Source organism: Culicoides brevitarsis, chromosome 2 (genome assembly GCF_036172545.1).
Source record: "Culicoides brevitarsis isolate CSIRO-B50_1 chromosome 2, AGI_CSIRO_Cbre_v1, whole genome shotgun sequence".
NCBI classification, from domain to species: Eukaryota; Metazoa; Arthropoda; class Insecta; order Diptera; family Ceratopogonidae; genus Culicoides; species Culicoides brevitarsis.
Window position 1 is genome coordinate 42,330,719 of NC_087086.1, and position 25,370 is coordinate 42,356,088.

The 25,370-nt window shown below is 31.2% G+C and overlaps 1 protein-coding gene across 2 annotated transcripts in view; it reads right to left on the minus strand.

Moving 5' to 3' along the window:
* Positions 1 to 984: 984 nt before the first annotated feature.
* LOC134831411 (homeobox protein araucan-like) overlaps positions 985 to 25,370 on the minus strand; it is a 28,792-nt gene continuing 4,406 nt past the window's right edge. Inside the window, exons 1-3 of one of the 2 annotated variants that reach the window (XM_063845138.1) lie at positions 19,085 to 19,206; positions 8,525 to 8,905; positions 985 to 1,113 (exon numbers count right to left, since the gene is read on the minus strand). In XM_063845138.1, the coding sequence (XP_063701208.1) occupies positions 991 to 1,113; positions 8,525 to 8,905; positions 19,085 to 19,132 (552 nt within the window). In that variant the 5' untranslated portion in view covers positions 19,133 to 19,206 and the 3' untranslated portion in view covers positions 985 to 990. Of the gene's footprint in view, positions 1,114 to 8,524; positions 8,906 to 19,084; positions 19,207 to 25,370 lie in introns of those variants that run through there. The other variant, XM_063845137.1, reaches the window with a different exon arrangement.

Genomic DNA, 25,370 nt, shown 5'->3' on the forward strand with positions numbered 1-25,370 from the left:
TTCGAAAAGACAATATTGTTCGACAATTATAATATGTTTTCTTATCTAAACACCGCAGAGTGTAAGAGAGAGAGGCAAACAGTAAGATGAGTGATTTATTGTCATTTAATTAAATAAGACGCACACAGAAAGGCTTTATAATACGAAGATTAAGATTGGGGACCAACAACGAGCGAAAACGAGTTTATATTTACAAATTCTTAGAAAGATAAATAATTGTTTTAACTTTCTGTGCACACACAACGCAGAATTAATGAGAAGTACGACAGAGGATAAATTGAATTATTCAAAGTAGATAACAGGTGAAGTTTGATCATTCGTTCGTATCGGCTTTTGTTATCTAGTTAAGTCGCTTATTTAAAGAGATTTAAACGAATAGTAGCGATTTGTCAGGGAAATTAATGATATTTATTTACGTTCCCTTTAAACGTAGTCGTTCACCTTTAAAAATCCTTTTTTATCATCAAAAACGAAAAAAAAAAGAATAAATAAAACGGATTTGTCAAACACTTTACTACTCCATTATTCCGTTTTTCATCATTTTTTTTCTCGTCGTGTGTCGTTCGAGTGAAGAGCGAACGGAAAATCATCGTGTTGTAAAAAAAGCATGTGCTGACTGTCGTCTTCCCGTGTTAGTAGTACATATATTGAAATGTTCATTCAACTGAGATCACAAAAAAAATCACGAAAAATTTTTTGTTGCTCACAACAAGAGAAAAAGAGACGACAAATGAATTTTTTATGGGAAATAAATAAAAATCTGGCATTTATTATCCACATCATGAGCACCATTCCATTACGATTACACTAAATCGACATTCAATTTGATTTACAGAACAATTCCGACCGGATTTATATGGTTCTTTGATATCATTTGTTGAATGTTTAATGCCAAAGAGAAGTTTTTCACGTATTTTCTTTCTCGTGTATGTGAGTTGAGGGGAAAATGCTCCCCATCCATTCATAAAAAAAAGAAAAAAAATGTTCTACTTACCCATAGGCAGTTAATGTTGGATCATACGGATAATATCCAGTTGTTGGAGGTAATCCAGCTGATGTCCATGCCGACATATCTCCCGTTGGTCCGCTTTCCTTCAAGCCATAAGGATTACTCTGTAAAGAAACAAAAAAGCCGTCGGTTAGTAACTTTTTTTTTTGACACTTTATTTTTGGTCAGTTTTGTACAACGACATCGCAATCAACAACAACATAAAACTTGCTACGATATAAATTTATCTAATTTATTGCCATGGCAGTCCATTGCCGGTAACGAACGAGCCTTATCAACCACTAATTTGAATAAATAAACAATAATTTCGATCGTAAATGTGTACGTGACTATAAATGTATACAAAAAAAGAATCGTGGAACGATACATTTTGTTAGCAAAGCACTTGCGACAAGATTACTGAAAAAAAAAACACTTGTTTAATGTTCATAAAACAAGCAACAAAATGTTTTAATGGTTGTAGAACTATTTCTTTTCATGAAAAAAAGGAAAAATTTCTTCTTTTACAGGTGTGCATTTGAAGAAATTTGACCTCAAGTTCAATTTGAAATTGAAAATTTTCCATTAAAAGTTCAGAAACATTAATATTCATTTACAAACCAATTACTTTTAAAAACTTTTATTGCTCTCCATCTAAATAATGTTCAATTTTGAACACACACAACACTCCGAATAAAGAATCGATACGATGAAATTGGAAACATTTGTTGCAATTTTACACTTGTTTTAATTTTGCATCAGGTCCTGTTCGTTTGCTCGCCTGCCTTTTGCATCACACAGCAATAAATACAATAATAATGATAATAAGTGTGTATCTGACAATAATAATAATTTATAATATTTTCATCATCGCCATCGAAAACGACAACGGAGCATGGCAACATTTCGCCCAAAAATACAAACAAACGAGACAGAGAGTCTCGGCATTTCAGTTCACGCATCGTCTAATTTAATTAACAATATTTTGATAACCATATGCATAAATTTATACACACACACACAGTCAATTTGATTTCATTTCTGAGGCAACACGAGGAGGAAAAATAAACCGACATAAGTGAAATGTGTGTATAAACAAGGCAAATATAATATAATAATAATAAAATAAAATGAAACGCGTAAACATGTTCAAATAAAATTGCATATCATATTTTATAATATGTATGCTGTGTGTCACGTTGCATATAGGCAGTAGCGAAGAGGCTGTAACGTGAGATGAATAATGAGAAATATGGTTGAAAATTAGCTTTTATTGGTTTATGTCGCATACACACACGTGATTTTTGCCAATAAAATGTTCTCCTCCATCCATGCGGAGCAAAAAAGTCAATAAATGATTAATGACATTGGGCGTTCGAATCGGGTGAAAGTGAAAATTGGCTGGATTATCAATCAATTTCAGTGCTATCCATGCCGCAGAACTTTTGAAACGCGAAAATCGTGATCAAGGCAGATAATAAAAAAACGGAACAATACTCGCGAGTTAAACAATGGTCATCTGCAAGAAAAACTGAACATCTGGCAAAAAAAAAAAGTTATTTTTCTCGCTTGTTTTTTTTTCGGTGATTTGTTCAATTGAATTTGCAATGCTATAGTGTGATGTCAACAGCGACGCGACTTTTGTGGGTGAAAAAAATAAGCAAATTATATGCAAATATGCTGCCGATGCGTTTTCGTGGAAGTCCAGAAGTGCAACAGAAAGCGTGTGAATGGAATTTTTCAATGCTCTATAAAATGCTTTTGTTTAAAACAATATTGAGTATTGACTTATTGTCTTTTTTATGGTATATGCTTCATATACTACTTTGTTTTTGATATTAGATCCTCATCATTAATTTGAACCTTCATTTGATTCATTTTGACATTTAAAACAAAAGTTACAAATATCAAGTGAAATTTTTGATTTTTCATAATTTTCATTTTTTTTCTACTTGATGGTTCTTAAGCTTGAAAATTAATTGATAAATAAAAAAACGTAAAAAAACGTAAAAAAATACGTAAAAAATACGTAAAAAAATAAAAAAATTTTTTTTATGTTATACGTTAGTTGCATGTGTAGATCATGTAACATGAAAAGTATAATTTTCAAAAAAAAAAAAAAAAAAAATTCTTAAAATCTAAATTAATGTAAATCTTAAAATAAAAACATATACTACAATTCGATTTGTTTTTGCCAATTCAAGGTACTTTTCGTTGTTATTGCACAAAAAAACAATATCGCTATGTGCAAAAGAGAAAGAAGCGCAAGACAAAATATGAAGTGTTAACGTCTTTCAGAAACTAATAAGAACACGATTTTGTATCAGATATCGTGAGTTACTGCGATGAGGTTGATGGCGAAACTACTACTACAGGAAATTGTTAAAACTTACTTAAAAATTGTTGAAAAAAATTCAAAAACCTGACACTAATTGACCATTAGCTAATTTTTTAATGTGCACACAAATTTGTTTCTGTGTCATTATCATTAAGGCTTTTACAATTTCTGCATTACAAGAATTTTCACTCCATTTAAATGATAATTAGCTCTAACTAACTTCCCATTAGAGTTGCTTTTTAATTAGTTTCGTTCCGTTTTTTTTTTGCGGAAAACAGAAATCCAACAGAAATCTGTCGCAAGAGAGTAGAGTGTGTGTCTCTCGAAATAAAAACGTCATTTTGTCTAACATCCGATCAGATAACATTTTCCTCTTCTCCATGTATATATTTTTTCATTGTGAAGGTAAATATATTCACATTTCACCTTTAACAGCGATATACGAGTTGTCATCATGTCTGTTTTGGTGTCAATTCAGGCTAATTAGAGAGCAAAACAGAAGAAGAGAAGAAACCCATAAACATAAATAAATAAAGTTCTTGATCACTTGGTCAAATATATGGCGATGACAGAGTCAAAAGGTGCATCAGACAGGTTCGCTTTTGGAGAGATAAGAGATTTTTATTTTATTTTTTTGGAGGGATTTCTAATAATAAATATAAAAATAAAATAATTCACCTTTTTATTGATATTCCTTTCCTTATAAATAAATTAAATATTTGTCTTTGAACCCTTTTTTCAGTCTGTTTCTTTTTTTCTCTTTTTGTTTTGTTCTTTATTGTATCCGAGAAATAAATAAATAAATATTGATTTTATATTGATCGAGCGTTCTTTGGTTTCTCCTTTTCTCTCTCTATTTATCGTATTTATTTCTTCATACAGCAACTTTTGGTTAGCTGTGTCTTAAATTGTCAACGTCGTCACGAATGTAAAAAAAGATAAAAGGTATCATTATCATCGATTTGAATTCAATATACGGCGAGATAATGGTGTGAAAATTAGCTGATTTAACAATTAAAATGCATAAATTAGAAATCCATTAAAAAATAAGTTTAAATGTATGCCGATAAATATTTTTTTTTTCAATACACATAAAAATAAATGACGATTCTCACTTATCGATGGCAAGAGTTTCTTTTAATTTAAATGGCTATCAGATTTCAAAAGAGAGCGCGATATCGACCTTTTTATGTGTTTTTATGTTAATAGAGACCGAAACTCTTTTCTTTCGCTTCCTCGAGTATAAAGAAACGAACAATGGAATTGAACAGAAATCAGCAAATGGAACAAATTCTGCCAGGTAAATTCTTCTATCTTGCGGAATCCATGCTCGCCAGACATTGTGACACCATCAACGTGCTCGAAAGATCATCTCGCATAAGACGATCGTATCGGATTACACACACCGTCACTTTATTTAAACACACTCCATTTCATTTCTTCTCAAATATTATTTTTTCAATTATGAAGCTCATCATCTTGTCACTCTCCGTCTCTTTCTTTGACAATTTTTTTTTGCTTCAACCAACAACAAAAAAGCCGTGATATCAAATAGCGGTGTCTTTATGTTCGTTTCGTCTCTTTTTTTTGTGTGCTGCATGTTTACTCGTGTATTTATATTTATTTATAACGACGAGCCATAATAATATCATAATAGCTGCCAAAAAAAAGTCATACATTTAAAGAGACACTTAACAAAGAAAAAAGTCAAGTGTACTTCTTACAGCCAAATACACACACGAAAAGACCACTTGAACGAATTATTATCATTATTGTTGTCGTTGAATGTTATAACAGGCAGTTAAAGAAATGTGCATACAATAAAATAAATCTCTTTATTTTTTTATTAACTTGACTTGACTTGCGGGATTGACTTGACTTGAAAATTTATTTCGTGTGGGTCGAAAATTTGCATTTTTCGTTCTATTTCTGTTTGGGTGAATCACAGAAAAAAATTTTCTTGAGGGACACTGCTTATCTCAAAAGCAAATTATTTACGCTTTTCCGAGTCGAACAAGTTACTTTCGCTCACAAATACGAACAGCAAAAGTTTTTCTTGCCTAAACAGTTGCTTTTAAAAAATTTAAAATTCTTATCCGGAAACTTTTCTCTCTAATTGCTTTATTTAGAAAATAAATCGACAAACAAAAAATATGTCGTCGTCAAATAATCAGCAAATAAACAACAAAATAAGTTAACAAACAAACAAAAAACTTTGTCTTTCGTTCTTTTTCCTTAATTGGAAAGTTTGCGAGTCAAGTCAAGACTTTTTTTTTATTTTAATTTTTTTTTTCTGTTGGTATTATGAAAAGCCAGCCAACACGTACAGCTGTGAGATGGGGGGATAAAAGAACAACCGAAGCAAAGACAACAAATTACAAATCCAATAATTCATCGTTCCCGTTGTCCGTCGTCGTTGCTCTCCTTAATTTTGTATTCATAACACACACTCGTTGTTGTTCATTTTCACCATACCGCAGCAGAAATCCACACATTTTTCCTTGATTTTGGATTTTCCACGCAACGAGCCAACAAGTTATGATTATTAGTACGTGCTTTTATTTATTATCCCGAATGGTCGTCGTCGTCGTCTGTAAGTGAGTGCTCGAAATTTAGTTGAAAAGAGCAGCAATAATGTCCTGACATTTTTATTGGAAAACATTTGTTTTGTCGCTCGACGTTGAATGTTGATGATGGTTGGTCAATTTACGGAAATGTTTCATTACGGGCAATGTTCGGGCGGTTTATGTCGTGAAGATCGATGCACGAGAGAAAAAAAATTGATGCCTCTTGTCAGATAACGAAGTTAATGAAAGACGTAAGTGAAGCTAATCAACAGTTGGATGACAGAAAAAAAAGTTGGAGAAAATCATGAGCAGAATAATTTTATGACGGCGAGATGATGATGAAAATGTTCGTTGATATTAATGTATGAACCACGTGACTTTTTCCTAAAAAAAATAATAAAATGAAATTTTTCTCTCTCTCTCTCCATTTATTGGCTTACATTAGTTTTCATGTCATGACAGGCCATTCAACATACTTTCCCAATCCTTTTCGTAACTCGTACGGTAGCTGTAACTTAATACCACTAATCTCCCTGTTATAATATTCAAAATATTGTATCGTGCAAATTAATCCTTCGTCTTCACGAAAAGACGATGTAAATTACAACGGAAGGTAAATTACACCTCATTGCATTGGCTGTACTGACAACTCGACCTCGCTTGCTATGGCGAGATTTATTGCTTGTAATAATATGATTTGATATGTGTCTTGTCTGTTACTGTTTGCGTTGTTGTTACTGTCAGTTGAAAGTGTTAAAATGGAAGATTTTTTGAAGCGAGAAATGCGTGTCGTTTCACGGTTGGATGCCATTTCTTAAGAAGTCCAAAAAAATTAGATAAATTTGTTCAATTTTTCTTCTCTTCTGTTTGGTTTTTTTCTCTTGAATATTTACACAACAACAAAAAAAAAGTCGAAATAAGGCAGAAACACGCCTACCTGCCAAAAACGACGAAACCAAGTAACAAATTAATAACCAAAGTCAACGATTGTCACGGCGTCGGCAAACATATACACGAAAGAAATTAAAAAAGGAAAATCATTCCAAATGTTGTTTTTGCAATTAAAATAATTATTGACAACATAATAAAGATTAAATTTAAATGTTTCTGCGGTAGTTTGCGTATACGGGAGTCGTCAACGAAGCATTTCTCGTTCGAAAGTACGGAGCGTTCAGAATTCCTCGAACATTCCCTTCTTATCTCCCTTTTTTGTCGATTCTCGATTAGTTACCGTCTTATGTCTAACAATAAGCTCGACATAATAATAATATTAATTATATGCATTTAAAACCATAATAAAGCAAGGAACGAAAAAAAGTCGCAAAAAAAAACAGAAGCAAAATTACAATTTTTTTATTCATTATCGTCATCATCGCAATTTCCCTCTTTTTGTAAGACGACGACGACAAGGAACGACGTAATGTTGGTATTTTTTGTTTGTGTGTAAGAATTTCGTGGGGAGCTGTTCACGTAAGAGAGCCCGTTGCGAGTGAAAAAGATGTTGCTTCATCCTTCGAATGGTCAACACAACAATTCCATAACGTTCGTGCATAATGTTGCCTTGGCAGCGTAATAAAAGCGAACGGTATGCAAAGTGAACAATAGGAGCTTTCGTCGTCGTTGTCGGACAACATAAAACAACAGTAACGACGAAAAAATTGGAATATTGTGTTCAAAATTGGAATTTCTTATTATTTTTCTCTCTCTCTCGTGTGTTTGTTCGGGTGTAAGAACTGAAGTTCTCACGGTTCGAGAAATCTCAGGTGTTTAATGATATTTTTCTTCAAAAGTCTTGAACAATCAGTAATTATAAATAACTTGATGAACATTCAATAAGGCCGCTCATAATGAAACTCAATAATAAAGTCTAAAATTTTTAAAAATAAAATAAAAAAAAATTGAAATATTTTTTTTCATACAAAATTTCAAAATTTTAACAATTTTTGAGCGTTTAATAAAGTTTTTGATGATTTTTAACTATTTACTTTGAGATTTGCTAAATTAAAATAGATTTCAGAATAAATATAAAAATTTAAGGAAAAAAAAATTAATAAAAAATTTTTAAAAATTAATTCAGTAATTTTATGAAAAATATTTTTTGAGAAGAAAATAAATAAAAAAATTATTAAAAATATGATTTTTAAAACAAAAATTAAAAAAATTGATTTTTTTAAAAAAATCTTGAAAATTTTTGAAAATTTTTTTCAAAAAACAGATCATTTTTGAAAAACTTTTTTTTTTATTTTGATTATTTTTAATAAAATGCGCTCAAATCGTTAGAGAGACAATAATCAGTAAAAATTTTCATGTACTTGAAAGTAAATTTTTAATTCTCTGTGTAGTTAAATTTGTTTTAAGCCGATTATTAGCAGCAAAAAATACGAAAAATTGTATTCCCTCTTCAGAGAGCGAGCGCACAAACACTTGTCTCTGTATAAATGCAATGCCATTTGCTACTTTTTGTGTCGTAATGAATGCAAAACTATGTTTGCTGATGATGATCGTGAAGAACAAAGTTTGTAAACGGGTGTTAAAATGCAAATGACTCATGTTGTACTATCATTACTTTGATTGCTGTCTCATTATTAGCGTGCTGTTAGAGCGAAAAATAGCAAAAAGTGTAATACTTACAAGAGGTGAATAAAATGCCGAACTATCTACGCCGATACTCGGATACGGATTCTGATCTGTCGATGGATACGGCGTGCCATAAACACTTGCTGCTGTTGGTATCCGCGAATAGCTACTGAGGGCGATGCGCGCCGAATCGTATTGACACGAACAAACAGTTTGCCCGCTCACGGGATCCGTTATCATGGGTCTTCCATTTTCGCAACACGTCGTTGCGGGAGCTGCATTTGTGTTTGACGTTTGTGAGATGGCGCCGGGACTTAAAGCTCCCGATGGAGCTCCTGTTCCTGATCCTCCGCTCGGACTAAGCGATGGAGCATTTGTCGCCGAGATCGGAGATTGAGCACTTGTGGTTGTTGTTTGCCCTCCGCTTGCAAGTAGCTGAAACGAAAAAAAAGAGAGAAAATGCTTTTTATTAAACAATAGAAGGAAAAAAAAGTTAATTATATACGACGAAGATGTTTGAACACAAAAAGTACATTAATAAAAGTATGACAGCAGTCGTAAAAATAGTCAAAATTTAATGGCTGAACACGCTTTTTTTTCGGGTAAGCAAATTAAATTAATAGCAATGTGCGGGAATTAATGAAATGGGAGGCGCTAAAACCATTAAAATTAAAAAGACGAACTTTTAATGGGAAATTCGGTCATAAAATGAGTGAATAACGCGTTTTTTGCCATTCCATTGTGAAAAGTGTCGTAATAGCAGAGAAACTCAAACTTTACTGAAAGAAGTCACTTATGGGGCTTCGAACTTCTATGGTGTCTGTTTACATGTCTCTCCATGATTTTTTTAACAAAATGAACGGAAGAAGACTAATTAACTCTATTCTCTATACGGAACGAAACGAATCAGTGCAAAAAATTTATATTTATTTATTTTTTCTGCAATTTTGCACCTCATAGACACGAATGAAGACGAATGACAAACACAAACCCGGATAATGAAAAGCAATAATACTATTTGTTTTACAATAATTGTTTGTTGTGTGTGTCGGATATCATTAGTACGGCAAAGACTCTCAAGCAAAATTACCCGAGCAGAGCATCATTATCGCCATACTCAATATTTTTGTGTTAATTAGCTTGTTATTTTTATTTGTATTTAATATTTATAAGACAAATAACATGAAAATTGTGTGTAAATTTATGTTTTTGCAAAAATTTCCTTACACAGGCACCCCGTTGCGCGAGTGTCTAGCAGATAATTTCGTAAATTGCAATTATTATTAGAAAAGTCATTATTTCACAAACAAATTCAAAGTTTTGATAGACAGACACTTTCCAAAGATCCCATATCAAAAATTCATTGAAGCATGAAAAATGTGTTTTACCTTCAAAATTGTCACAAAACGAAATCCCCTTGTGACTTTTATTTTCATCTGCGTATTTATGGGATCAATACTTTCATTCAAAATCCCGATCGATCTTCATTTCGCTTCACACACACGTCAAAATAGGACAAGGCAGACGAGATAGATAAGCTTGTCCATCATTTTGGATTTTGATTTATTTCACACACGAAAAAAAAAGTAGAATTTTCCGGCAAATTTAACGTTGATGTTCCCGAAAAAAAAAATGAACGACGACATTAAACAACGATTATCCAAGCTATTACTGAAGACACGAAAATAACTTTTTATCATGGCAAAAATCTCTCTCGAAACACAACACATTCACAAAAACATGGCATTCATCATTTCAATTGACTTTTAAACGTACTTAATAACGTAGTTAAAAGGTAATTATCGTGTTTTTATTTTGTTTCGTTACATTATGATTATTATGATTATATCTTTTTTTTTTGTTCCTCGCTCAAACATGCCAATTTTCATCCGACAATTTTTTCAGTTGGTCAAAATTAATTTAAAAATAATAAATTTTCAATTAAATTTTTGTAGCCTTGGATCACCTTTCGAGCTGAAAAGAAATTATCTTCATTGCGGAGGATGAAAGTACGAAAGAACGAAGGCATTGACCAAATCAATCAATTTTTCTCATAACTTGACTCTCAACTCGCGCAAGGAAACATAAAAATGATATTTTAACGATCGAGAACATTAAAGGATTTTTATGACATTTGCTCATTTGCATTTCCTCACATGGCGCCCTCAGGTTTTTTTTTCACATGCATCAGAAAGAGGTCAACAACTGCTTTTATTGCCGTGTAATTGATGACTCTTGAAGTCGTTCTGAACTCTCTATCAATCAAGAAAATCAGGAATCAGACAAAAAATGATAAAAAATAAAAAAATGAAGAGACAAATAAACAAACAAACAACCACAATTAGGTAGTAAAAATTTTTACTGGCAGCAATTTAGTGATTTATGACACTCGTATAAAAAACGAGAGACGACAAGATCTTACGAAGAAGATTCGTCATTTACATAAGGAGACTTTGGGTGGTTTTTAACTTTATTATATCGCTAAGACTTTACTTTATCTGTGATCTTGTTAGTTTGGTTTTATTAACTCGTTGTTCGCGATAAAAAAAAAAGTTGTACAAGAAATAATTTCTTTTTTTATTAAAAAAAAAGTTAATCGATTTTTAATGAAATTATTTTTCGATATATTATTATGTTATAATTTAACAACAAAATTGTTAAAATCACAGAAAAAAAATATAATGAAACACTTTTCGTCACTTCATAAATTTCCAACGTGTACGTGTATTTAAATTCATGTTACATGATATAACTATTAAATTTTTTACACCCTACGTTGCGTTTTTTATACGCAAACATAAAGTTCATACGATACCTTTTAATAAAAATAATAATAATAACATCGTACAACTGAAATCAATTAATTACAAGACCATAAAAATTAATTGATTAAAAAAATCTGTCGGTAATGTACAATATATACAGACTAAAGAAACAATATTGCAGAAAAAAATATTTAAAATAATAAAAAAAAGAGAAACAATTCAAATAAATGTTAAACAGATAATAAAACAAACGAAACAAGAGAGGTATCTTTATAGGTACGCGACGACGAGAATGTTTGTGTGTTTGTTTTTCTGCATACTATATAAAAACATAATAATATAAATAAAGATAAAACATCGAATACCTATAATCATTATAATAAAAATGGCGTTAAATAGCGTGAGATAATGAGATTCCTGTAGCAAATGCAAAATCTCTCCCGATTTCTGTGTTTGAGTTATGTGTGGTCTCTCTCGGGACTTTAATTTAATTTTAAGATTTTTTATAAGATTGGACAATGCAAATTTTTGGTAATTTGAGACTTGAATAGAATAATATTTTACCACTTTTAAAAAAAATAAACGTAAAACAAACAAAAGGCACAAGAAAATCGAACACAAAACAAATTCCATGCATCGTTTGTCGTCTCTTTGTCTCTGCAAGTCTCTTTCGTTCCGACACTCAACGTCCTTTTATATAAATTTTATTATTCATTATCATTATTTTATGCATACATTAACACACACACAACACTCGGATGTGACTAAAAGAAAAAAAAATCGAATTTCAAAGAATTCGCACACTTTTTCTCAGTTTTACTTTTTTTTTATTTCGCCTACCATTCAAGAACTCAAGTAACGTTCATGGTAAGGCAAAAAGTCTCGCACCATTATATACATTTTTTTTTTGGCTACGCTTTTTATCTTAACCTTATCTCAGGATACGTGATACATTATCCGAAAACATTAAGTTAAAAATGCTGAGTATTCAAATGAGGTTCGTTTCGTGTGTGCTTCGAGCTAAAGAACGGAGAAGGCAAATGAAGGTTGGTTGGTAAGAAAAGAGAAACATTATTGTTTGGCAAAATTTTTACAAAGTTGAAACACGACGTTGAATGACAAGTTTGTCAAAGCAGACTAATTTACTTTTTCTGACCTTCCTTGCAAGACAGGAAAATTTATTCCAGAATTTTTGATGTAATTATAAATTCATAATTTTTCGACAAATTTTTTTTCTGTCGTTTCGTTTTGGCGTGTCGCATCAGGATTCAAAAAATTTCATATTTTTATGCTTAATGCAGCAATGTGTTCGTTAACATTTCAAAACTTCACTTCTTTAATAAATAAAATAAAAATTGTAACATGCATTTTTGCCATACTTTTAATATGTAACTCGAGTTGTCATTCAGTCTCGTCTTATCCAGTTTGCTTGAAAAAGTTAATTTATTCGATGTATATGATGAAGCACACAATGAACAAAGAAAGAAAAGAAAATGCGGATGAAAAAAATTTTCTTCTTACACTTAACCCATTGACAGCTGAAATTGCCTCAGAAAGCTTCAAGAGGCACGAATGAGTTAAAAAATTATGACAACTGCTTGAAATGTTGACTGCTCCGGTTTTTTTTTCGCGTTCTGTCTTATATTATGTTTATTATTATTAAATTACACAGACGTCGATATCGCCACAATATAATAAAAATAACTAATAATCATCATCAGAAAGCGAGCAGAGACACACACAAACAAAAAATCATAAAAATTATGATTAATTCAGTTTTCTAAACGCCAATTGAATAAATTGCTGTCGTCTCGTTGTCTTTGTTGTACATATTTTTGTTGATCAATTGATCGATAAATAAAATATCCGTCCATTTACGGTTGGCGCGATACATTTCGAACAAGAGCACATCAGCAAACAAATAGTTGCGCAGCATGAAAGGTGGCATTACGCAGTAGAAATGCACTGCGAAGGAGAAAAAATTGATAAAGATCGTAAAATTCGATAAGATATTTATTAGTGCATGTATGTGATTTTTTTTTTCGCTCTCGTATTTGTGCGATATCGACCGGTTTTACGCTTTAGTCTCGATCAAATCGAATTTCGAAAGACTTTTTTGGACAGATATGGCAATCAAATTATAAGCTACTTATAAGGAACGTGTGAAAATTCTGCTTTGGATGTTTTGGCGCCATTTTCGAACGGGGTCCTCAAATCCCCTGACATCACAAAAGTTTCCTTACTGTGCAAAAAGTTATTTATTTTATTAAATCTGTCACACAAAGTATGTGAAAAAATGCATCTTTCGATCGATCGATAATTATAATTATCATTATTATTATTGGAGTATTTGTGATAATTAAAAGTTGTTGTCTCTCGTTGCTTTTTGCAGTCATTAGTATGCAACAAAGAGCTCTGTTTGCTCTGCTTCTCCTGCGCGATCATAAATGGTCATGCGTTCATACATGAAATTTTCTGACGTTTACAGGCGCCTATAACGAAGCGAATTCTTCTCGTTGCTCGTCTTGCGTTGTGTTCTGTGTATAAATTCAATCATCACTCCATTCATCATTCGTCACACTTTTCTTTTATTATTTTTGCACGTCACTCGATATATTTTAATTAGACGAAAATTTTAATAAGGACCGAAATATCTCGTCTTCTTCGTCGTTTTTTTTTTCATTCGTGTTCGTCTTCCTTCAAGGCGCAGTGTTAATTAGCATTTATTTTTGTTAAAAGCCAAAATATGCGCATATGACGCACGTGATCCAATGCAAACTTCTTCCTCTCTTCTCTCTCTTTTCTTGCACTTTTGATGCGAATTCGGATCTCCGTGGATTAACTTTAACTACTAATTATGTAAATCAATGCGGTCAAGCAATTAGCATTCCGGGACTCGACTTTATTGCTCTTTTTTATGGTTCCAACATAAAAAAAAGAAAACAATTAGGAGAGAATTTGAAGTAGGAAACAAATATTTCGCTTTCTTGTCAAACATGAAGCAAGGTAGGTAATTAAAAGACGAAATAAAAATCACATTTACATACATTGAACTTTTTATTTCTTTTTTTTATGGATTTGCTGTAAAGGGGATGTCGGAGCTTAATTTACTTTAACGGCATCACTGAACTCCATAACTTATTTTTTCTCAAGCTGAATTTCCACAGAAAAATCCAAAATTGCAAGAAATTCGCAACTCATTCATATGCAAGGTAAGTCAATTTTTTTCTTTTGATAACATAAAACAAACAAAAAACCACAAAGAACGCACAAAAACGTACTTTCTAAATGAATGTAACCGCAACTGGTTGAAAATTGCTTAAAAATCGAATGAATGGCAATTAAATCTCGTTCTAATTGAATCGACGTACGATTTTTGCAGCAAAAATTACACAAAAAAAACGTTGAATGACATCTTAAATTACCGAGAATTTTTTGATGTATTTCGATTACAATTAAATTAAAGTTTTAAATAATGTATGATTGACGATCGAGCGAATGAGAGATGATGACACAAAAAAACAGTTGAAAAAGAAGAGAGGTATCAAGAGAACAACAATAACCACACTACGAGATAGCTGTAGATGAGGACAGTTGTCGTTCAATATCATCCAGTTCGGAAACACTGTTTGCATATAAATGAACTTTTTTGTGTGCGCGATATGGCAAAAAATGTGAAAAAAATGAAATTTCCGTGAAATTGATCAAGTTGATGAGAAATTGAGACTTTTGTGCCTTAATTAGTGCGAAATTGGGAATTTTATTTTCTGGAAATTATTTTTTTAAATATTTATTTTGAAGTTTTACACGTGATTTGAGTTCAATTGCAATGGGAAGAAATTCAGACAATTTTTTTTAATAACAATTTTTTTTCTTTTGTCTTTTAGATGCATCGCCCTTAAGCTACCTCATTTACCTACTTGCAACAAATGATGTTCGACAACTCCTTTAATAACATTTAAAGTTGTTGTTGTTGTTGTTGAAAGAAACTGAAATTTAAATAAATCGAAGAGATTTGAAGTGAAGCCAACGCAAAAGCAACAACCGTTTGAAGAAACGATGCAAAAGGAAACCCTTTAGGGCAGAAATTTTCGAGCTCCTGTGCATGTAAAACGCATTATTATTGAATATCATCACATCATTCGCCTCCTCGTTCGTTCGTTGAAAGTTAAATGAATGAAAAATTGCAATTTTTATTTATGCAAAAGACGCGCTGCACTGTGCATGTAATGGAAGCAGTAATTGGAGCGCCATTATGTCGACAAGCAAGTCGCTTTCAGGAGATCGCATTGCGCCTCGAATCACGTCGTCTATTAACGATGTGTGGCAATGTCTTGAGTTTTGAGTAATTTGATATCAAACTCGCGTCAATCAGAAGCACGAGTCGACGCGACATTTTTTATTAGAATTATTAATAATAATAATCGGACGAAGAGAAATGAAGAAAAAAAAGTTTAATCGTAATGAATGAATGAACATCATTCATACAAAATATTTATTCGAGTATACAGAACAGATAGAGGAACGACACGGTAGATAAATATTTATTTGTATATTTAAAAGATTATTATCAATTATATTATTAATAAGTGTGTCCGATTGTAGTGTCGGTTGATAATAATAGATTTGTCTATCATACATTTTTTTCGTTGGTGTGTTTATTTGTTCGGGACAAACTATTTGTCTTCTCTTGACGCGCTGCTTTCTTAACATTTTAATGTTGTGTTTATTCAAATAACGACAAAATATTTATTAATAAAGCAAGAATTATTATCGGACTTTTGTTTCGTTAATCGTTTCTTTTAAAAAAAAAATTACTTGAGCGCATTTTTACGAAATGACAAACGTAAAAAATGTTCGAAAAGAAACACCTGAAGAAATATTGAATGAAATTTATGAATCAATTCGTTTATAATAATGAGTCTGAGTCCCAATTTATACAGCTTACCCTTACTTTAAGAATATACCAAGATGTTGTCGTTCCTTTCGTTGTTTTGTCATATACACTACGAGAAACAAAACAAAACGCGCGAGAGAAAGACCGAACGAGATACAGGAATATTTATGTTTTATGCGGTAATTAATTACATTTGGATTATTTTTTGTTGTCATATTTCTTTATATTTAAAAATATTTTTGTATATTTATAAAATATTACATTAGACACATGCGCAACGTGCTTCAAACATTTTTTTTATCAGATTTAGTGGAATTTTTGTTCGTTTGAAATACAAAAAAAGTCCCAAAGGACTTTCTTTTGATTAAGACTTCTTCTTGTTTTTATTTTTTTTTCATTTTAATTAATGAGTCGGAACACATGACGCCTCAATTCCTCCGAAAACTAATAAATTAATTCACATCAACTGAAATTTTTTTTGCAATATTCCAAATTTTTGTGAAAAAATGTCCAGATTGTTGCGAAAAAAAAAACAGCAATAATTTTGGATCGTCAATCATCGGAGTAAATGACTTAACTTAAGAAGTTTAATTGTCCGTCCCTGTGGTGTTCATTGATTGTGTTCGTCATTCTTGATTTTTTGTACAAAAAAAATTATTTCTTTTAAATTGTTGTCATGGAAGCTAATTCACTTCCATTCTTCGTATTTTTCTCCGGGTAAAAACTCACATAATAAAATAAATAATCGAATCATTCACTTTTTTTGTTGAAGTACGACTCTTTTCAAAGGAGTAAAAGAAAAATACATAAAAATAAAATTAAACACACATCGATCCATCTCACATATATTTATAAACAACAATGCCAAACGACACAACAACAACAAAAAAAAAAGCCAAACAAAACACATTTATCACATACATAAGCATTATTAGGCATTCATTGTCATGCGGCGCTGCATGACATTCATATTTAAAGTCATTTCTTGTTGCTGCTTCAGAAATTATTTCGAAAATTGGAACGTTTTTTGTCAAATTCTGTCAAATGCTTTTTTCGTATGGAGTGCACCAAGAGAAATAACAAGGATGATGATGACGGAAAATAAATACCAAACTTTAATTTATTTGTTTTTACTTCTTACGGTGAAAATATTTCAACTTTTTTTATTGATAATTTTTTCTGTGCATTTCTATTGTTTTTTTTTGTTTGTTGATGATTAATTTGTCTGTTTCTACATTAAAATCGTATAAAAATTTTTATGATAAATTGACTCAACAACCGAGGGTTGCGTGGAATAACATAATATTGACTTGAAATTGAGATATTATAAAGTTTTTTTTTATTTATTTGCCGGTGAATGAAATATATTCACATAAAAATAGGAAAAAATATTTCGAGTAGGGAACGAGTGCATGAAAATATTTTCGGTTGCATAATAATTCGTTCGTTCAAATAATTATGAGAAAGGAATTTTTACATTTTTACTAATTTTTTTTTCTTTTTTTCAGATTTGACTCGAAATGCTCAAAATCTGGAAAGACATTCGCCATTTTCGTCTCTTTTGAAGCGAGACCAACAATTATCATGTCATCTCTTTGCCACTGTATAAGAGTCATTATCTTACACGAAAAAAAAAGTTAAAACGGTGACTGTGAAACAAAAAATAAATAACAGCAACTGATGATTCGTTCAAATCGCCCAGAAGCCATTCGTTGGTTTGCGATATAAAAATGCCTCATTATGTCATTTTTTGTATAAAAAAACGCGAAAAAAAATTGATATTATTATTTTAAATTTTTCGAGGGAGGAACCGTGTCTCGATCGTTTCTTTTTTATTTGTGATGTTTCGGTCTCGATAAGATTCTGACCCCTTCGGACATTTTCTTCTTATAAAATGTTGCGAATAAAATGGGTTGTATCGAATAATTTCGTCATGGATATCATTTCAGTAGCAATGATGATGATGTTTATATCGAAAAAAAAAAATTTTTTTTTCATGGAGGAGGAGAAGAAAATGAGATAGACTTAATTTTTACAAAAATTTTTGAAATTTGATTAAATCTCTCCGTGTCGTGTTCAGTAATTTTGGTGCACCTTTAAGAACGACAGACAGGAATGTGCAAAAAATTATCGATGGTTATCATTTTTCCTTCGTCGCTCGCTCGCTGGTAAGTAATTATGATAATTTTCATAAATTTTATAATATTTCGGAGGAATGAAAATAATTTTAATCGAATTTTAATTTTATTATTATTATTACGCACTTGAATGTGCTTCTGACTGCAATTTGAAGCAAAGAAAAAAACAAGTTCGAGGATCATATCGGAATCGTTCGAGAAACAGAAGTTGACGAGGGTCGTCTATGGTAATTAATGCATCGCCATCATATCATATCGTTTGCTTGAAACGCCTCAAGCAAAGTCTCCTCTACAAATTTTGCATATTAATTTTTAGTTTTTTTTCCTTTTTCCATAATGTGATATGATATACAAGAACTAAAAATGTTAACATCACATAAATACAAAACAGTCCATAAATTTTACAGGTTTCGCTACTGCGTTCTTTGTGGCGAGAACTTTTTATATTTTTAATAAAAATGGTCTGATATTATAAAAAGATAATTTTTATCGTTAAAAATTATTATTATATTATTTTAATATGTTTAGCATTAAGGCTTGTTTTCTTTATTTATATTTACAGGTTTGTACAGCAAAAACGCGACAAGACGGGAAATCTGTTTAATCAAAGTCGTAAAATAACATGATGAGCTCGTAACTTGAATCGAAGCAGACAAGAGGATGAAACAGCTTCTGGGGAGGAGATTTTTTTTATCTCAAGTCATCAAAAGACGAACTTTTCAATGAAATATTTTTTTACGAATTTTAAAGTAAAGTATATTTGCAACCCTTTGTATATGTTATTGATATTGATTAATTTTATAGTTGTACTTACTTGACTAGCCGACGGATATGAATATCCGAATTGAGCATACGCTGCCATATTTTACACTAATTTATATTTTTAATTAATTAATTAATTTAGTAGTAATTTTTTTTATCACAATTAATTTTTTTTATTTGTTTTTGTATCTTTTTTATAATGTTTAATGCTTATTTGATGCAATTCAATGTCAACTACTCTTTCAGTCCTTCTAAGTCATAATTTAGCAAATTGGTTTATTTCAAATAATTATTATTTCAAATTTTTATTTGTCCGACGACAAAAGTTTGATAACTTTTAAATTTTTATCTGAGGACTTTTTTCACTTTCCTTAATCTTGTCATCGTCGTTGTACAATCCGTATCTCGAACAAAAATTCAAGAGGTATATAAGAGTAATAAAATCAAATGTGATTTTTTCCGGAAGGAAAACAATATAAAACTTTTCACTTTGTACTTCTTCTTCTTCGTGTTTCAATACGGAGAGTTGTTGCTTTTCACTTTTTTCCGTTTTTATCTTGTGTTATCTTTCATTCAGTATGATTGTCAAACATGATCCTTCGTATACTTTTTCTCTCCTCTTTTTTCTGTTATTTTTATTATTACTTTCTTTTTTTCTATTTCAGATCCTTCAACATTTTCATCTTTTTCCCGATGATGCAATGCAATATGCGCGCACGTCAAAAAAATCTCTACAATTTTTCGTTCGCGTATTCCGCACACACAGAACACGGCAAAATTTTGTAAAATTAAATTAGAGAAGTATATGCGTCAACAACGATGCGCACTGTGTTACCGTTCAAAGCAAACTAACAATATTTTCTTTGGTTTTGCCACAGCGGCCCGTGTACGATGCATGCGCAACTCGTGTTGCGAGAATTCGAAAAAGTAAATCATCGTACAGCAAACAGGTTCAGGTATCTTTATGAATGAATTATACGACACAGTACATGCTCATACTTCTTTTTTGTTCGCTTTTTAGGTCTTCGCACCAATAGGAAGCGAGAATTTTTGACGTACGCTACGCCTCTGTGAGTGCCATGAAAACTTGAATTGCGTGACCACTCATTTCGGGAAACCAGCTCTCTTTCTGCGCATCTTTAATGTTGAAAAGAGGGCTGTTCATGTTGAAAAACGCCTCTTTTCGAACTTCTCTACGTACGAAACGAGTCATTTTAATATGCAATGTGAACGACAGAAAGAGAGGGAATTATCAGAGCATTTACACAGCTGATCCGTGACACTTTTGTTGTTATTTTTTCGAAAATGCCTCGCTTGTACGGCAGATCTGTAGAGTTGCTGTAGATAAAGAGGTGTTTTATTACTTTACTTCGAGAGTTTTGTACGTGTGTACGTTGAAGCTAGTACCTCTTAAACAGAGCATGCCCAATTCATGTCGACCATCTATATTCGCAGCGTAGCGGGATTCCAATTTTCCCTCGAAAGGGTAGTTTTGGTTTGGAAACCAAACGATGATGATGTCACTTTTCACAAAAATTTCAAAATAACGAAATTTACGAAAATTTCGCTCGTAAAAGGACACTTTTATTGCTTGTGAATTGTAGAACATTGTAATATTATTAAAAGTTCGAATGTTACTCCATTGTTATATACGTAGAAGGCAGTATATGATACATTATTGGTTTCCCGGATTTTCATCAATTTTTTTTTCAATGCATCCTTTTTCTTTCTTTATGGCATTTCAGACAAAAGAGACACACACTTGTCACTATCATTTGTATTCCAAGCCAATTTTTATCCTGTTACCGGCTCGTCTCTTGTAGAGCAGCGACATACAACCGAACAACAAAAGGAAACATGGGGCTTAGTGTATACAATTTCGTAAATGGTTGTTGTTGTTATTATTTAAGCTCTCTCTCATTTTCCTCTTTTTCCATTCCTTTCTTTTTTTTCTCGTCGTTTTCATCATATTCATTGTCGTCGAAATGGAGGTTGTTGGTATTGTTCTTGTTTCCTTTTTTTTTGCTGTTGCGACAACGAACGACAGACAGACAGCAGAGTGAATGTGTGTTCGGAAAATAAATGAAAAATATGTGGAACAAGCAAGCTACAAACGGTTTATTTGTTTATTATGTAATCCTTTTTACATTTTTTTGTGGTATTATGCGAATATTTTGTCGTTTTGCTATATGTAAGAATGTTGTTTCGACTACCGATGGGGTTTGTTTTGTTGATGAACACGGGGGAAAAAGGTCTCGCAAAACTTATTTATTGATACATTATTTTGAGGAGACAAGAACAGGAGTGAATAAATAAAATATGGAACAATATGTCAAATTAAATGGTGATAAATTTGAGTAAATTTGTTTGTTGTTCGATCATTTTGTGCCATTTTTCAAACGAATTTCTGTCAATTTCGTTCATTTATCATCCTTGACTCTTTCATTTTACCTGAACAACTCCTTTTCTCCATTCATTAATGGATATCAGACAGTCCCGCCCGATCACTGATAACATCGCAAGCCTTCCTCTTGAAACTTGATGATAATTCCCAAATCCAATCTAATTGCAAACAAGACAATTAAAGGATAATAATCCTCCTTGCTTTACGGCAAAAAGTATTTTGGAGATAAATTTCCGAAATTCAAGGGGATTTCAGGTTGTCTCGGTTTTCATGGCAAAAAAAAAATAAAAGTTCAAATATTTATTATCAAGACAATTCAATCTTCTCTTCTGGATAGATAGAGTATATCCTTTTAAACCGCACCACACTTCTCTTCGCAATACTCCTGAAAACCAAATTAATGTTGTTTGTTGCCAGACATTTAAAATCCAGCTTACAACTAATTTTTACCACATAAACCATGTCTAATTCTAAACATTTATTGTGTGTGTAGTTTGTACAGAACGTTACCGTCGCATGTAGGAATTAAAATATTTTATGTTTTCTGAATGAAAGTTTTCCTTACTTTTTACTACCTGAACGCTGAGGCGACAACGAACGATATTTCTGTGATGTTTCGCAAAAACCTTTTAAATCTCATCATCATCATCATCGACGTCGATGCAATTATTTAGATATGTAAGGCCGTTCAAAACTTTTTTTCGATGTTTTTGTCTTAAAAGATTTTTTTCAAAATGGGGCAAAATAAAAAAAAATAGTTTTGAAATACTTTTTTATACAAAATGCCAATATCTGAACAATTTTTGTCTATTAATGAATATTTTAGTTGTTTTGATGCTATCTACATTAAGATTAAATACATTAAAAATTTAAACAAAAAAAAATCGTAAAAATAACTGACAAATTTTTTTTTTAAATTTTTTAGAGAAGAAAATTATTGTTAAATTTCGTTTTTTAATACAAAAATTCTTGAAAACTAAATTTATTTTATAAATTTTGAAAAAATATGGAAAAACAACAAAAATGATCTTTTTGATGAAATTTTTTTGTTTTTCCCCAAAACATAGAAAAAAATTTGAAGCAGCCTAATTGATGCTTTCTCAATTCAACATGATACTGACCAAAGCAATTTTTCTACAATTATTATGTAATGTGCAGATAATTGATAATAATTGCAATACAAAAAAATATTCTGTTGACTGAATATTGTGAAAAGAATAAAAAAAAAATTTTTTTTTCAAAACCAAAAAAATGATGAATTACTTTGCGTTATCTAAATAAATAAATAAATATCGGTAACAGATAGACACCGAAAAGTAATCAAAGTAATTTTTCGGCTTCTTTTGCCGTGATTCAATTTTCGGGTACTTCTTTTGGTGATTGACTGATTACTGTGATTGTTATGTTCGACATTGGATCGGAAACATGACTCACAAACGGATGTTTAAAAAAAATGAGTTGTGACATAAATATTTTTTTTTTATCTTTTTTCTTTCATAAATATTTGAGGAGCTGAAAAACGTTTTCATTTCGTTGACCTTTTCGAACACAAAAATCAAGCCAAAGTTCATTTTTCTTGTCAAATAAACACAAAATTATGACTTTTATTACCTCTAAAAATTTCAATCCAACATCCATTTGGATCACTTCCGATTCCGATTCAAAACACTTGACTTGATGGCGTTATAAAAATATCTCAATTACATAAAGAAATAATAAAAATAGAACATCTCCGCAATGTGAGGTCCATATACAAGCGCCAATAACAATAAAAATTGTAACAAAGGAAACATAATAATAAATAAGTTGACACCACTCAATGACAGCAACATTCTTAATAATAACAAAAACGAAGAATAAAAAGAAGAATCTGTTTGCGATATAAATTCATTCCGAGGAAATTCGTTCGTTTTTATAGAAATATGACAATTAATCTAAACAGGACATCTGAGACATCTATTTCAGAGAAGGTACCCTCGAATATCAAGCAAAAAAAGAGACCAAAAATGATTAATGATCCTCGTACGTCGAATGTCTTCGAAATAGCGAGAAATTTGGGTTTGGAATCGTCATTAAGACACTTTTAACAACAATAAAAAGAATAACAAGAGCAACATGCCACAACTATGTGTTTTCATGCCCTGTTATGTCCTCCTTTCTATTTTACTTTACAATCTCTCGCTTTAACAAAACAAACAAACAATAAAAAGAGTGAGCCATAAATAACAAAAAAATAGTTTAACGCTAATTTTTTATAATATGCAAGAAATAAAAGAGTTAGTTAAACAGTAGTCGAAAGCAAAAAAAAATGCAGTTGTTATACAAAAGTATCATTTAAAAGTCAGTTGGTAATAAAAAAAAGTGTTTCTTTTGTATTTATTTGCCCATTTTTTGCTTCAACGAAGAAGAATACAAAAAAAAATATATGGGCAAATTATAGGAGTGAGGAACAAAAAATGATTTACGTTTGAGAAATTCTTCAAGAAGTAAATTTATGTCATGCCTCATTCAGTAGAACAAAAAATTCAATTTCTTATGAAAAAATGTTTTTTATGTGAGAGACTGGCGCTTCTTTGTCGTTTTTTTATAAATTTTTACTTCCGAAGAAACTTCGTTCTCCTTCACAGAACATTTTCAACAATTCAATTTACTCGCAAGTAATCACTTACGGAGCTTATCTGATCAAATATGACACCATTATCAATCCACAAACCGAAGTAATTAGAAGTGATAAAATAATTTTTTATGATATTTTTTCATGTTGTATCAATACTTAATAACCAACCGAAAAAAATCGAGTTTTCTGTGTGGTTGAAAGCAAGCCCGAGGCTCATTATTTGTTTTGATGACAAAAATGTGTGTGTTGATAAGTGAGTGTTGTAGATGGCATGAAAGAAACCGCGCCGCCCGTTCTTCAAACAACGCATCGGTAAATAAAACAAACATAAATCAAATCAGAGCAACGCGTTATTAAATACAAAGGCGTTCTATTTATAAATAAAGTTCGTTTGGATTGGTATGTGATTGAAGTTTCAACCTTTTATGGATTAAAAAAAAGGAAAAAAAAACTATGAGCAACAATGTATTGCGACATTATGAGACGCTTTCGACAAATTTTCATCATTTTCTTGTTATCCCTTTTTTCATCATTTTTTTTACGATCTCATTCATTTTTTTTATGTCCAATATAGATATCGCATAAAAAACGAAGCAACAGTGAAATAATAATAAATAAAATAGCTCACACATAAAATAGGAAAAAAAGCGAAGAATATAAAAAAGACGATGATGACAACAAACAAATACAACAACGAGCTATGAGAAGAGCATCTCCTACAAGAGCAGAAGAGAAAAGTTATTATGTGTTCAGTTCACACAGTTTAGAATGATATACTTTTGTATCGAGTACCATTTCTTTGACAATTCACACACAGTGTTATTGCTGTTTTTTATATCAATTTAGGATATCTTCGTTCCATGTTTTCACGTTTGCATGTCAATTGTTGAATAATAAGATTAAGTAGAGTTGATTGGTTTGTTTTTTTTTTGTGTGTTACGTCTTCTTTAGTTGTCGTGCATGGCGCCAAGCCATTCTGTAATGTTCAAGAGTTTAAGAGGATTAGGACTCAAATCCATTTGTTTTAAAAAAAATTGGTTAAGAAACAAAAAAAATAGATAATTACCATTGTTTTTTTTTTCGTATAATTTTTGCCTGTCTTTCTTTTTCATATTCATAATTTCGAAAAATAATAATATAATTGATGTTAGTTATGAACATAAACAACTAGAAGATTTTCATAACATTCGCCATCATCGTCGTCGTCGTTGTAATGGACGATGTTCAATTATATCTAATTATTTTAAGCAAAACAAGTAACACACAGACACGCACTTTTGAATGCTAATTGCCCCATTCATTACTCTCCTCGTTGTT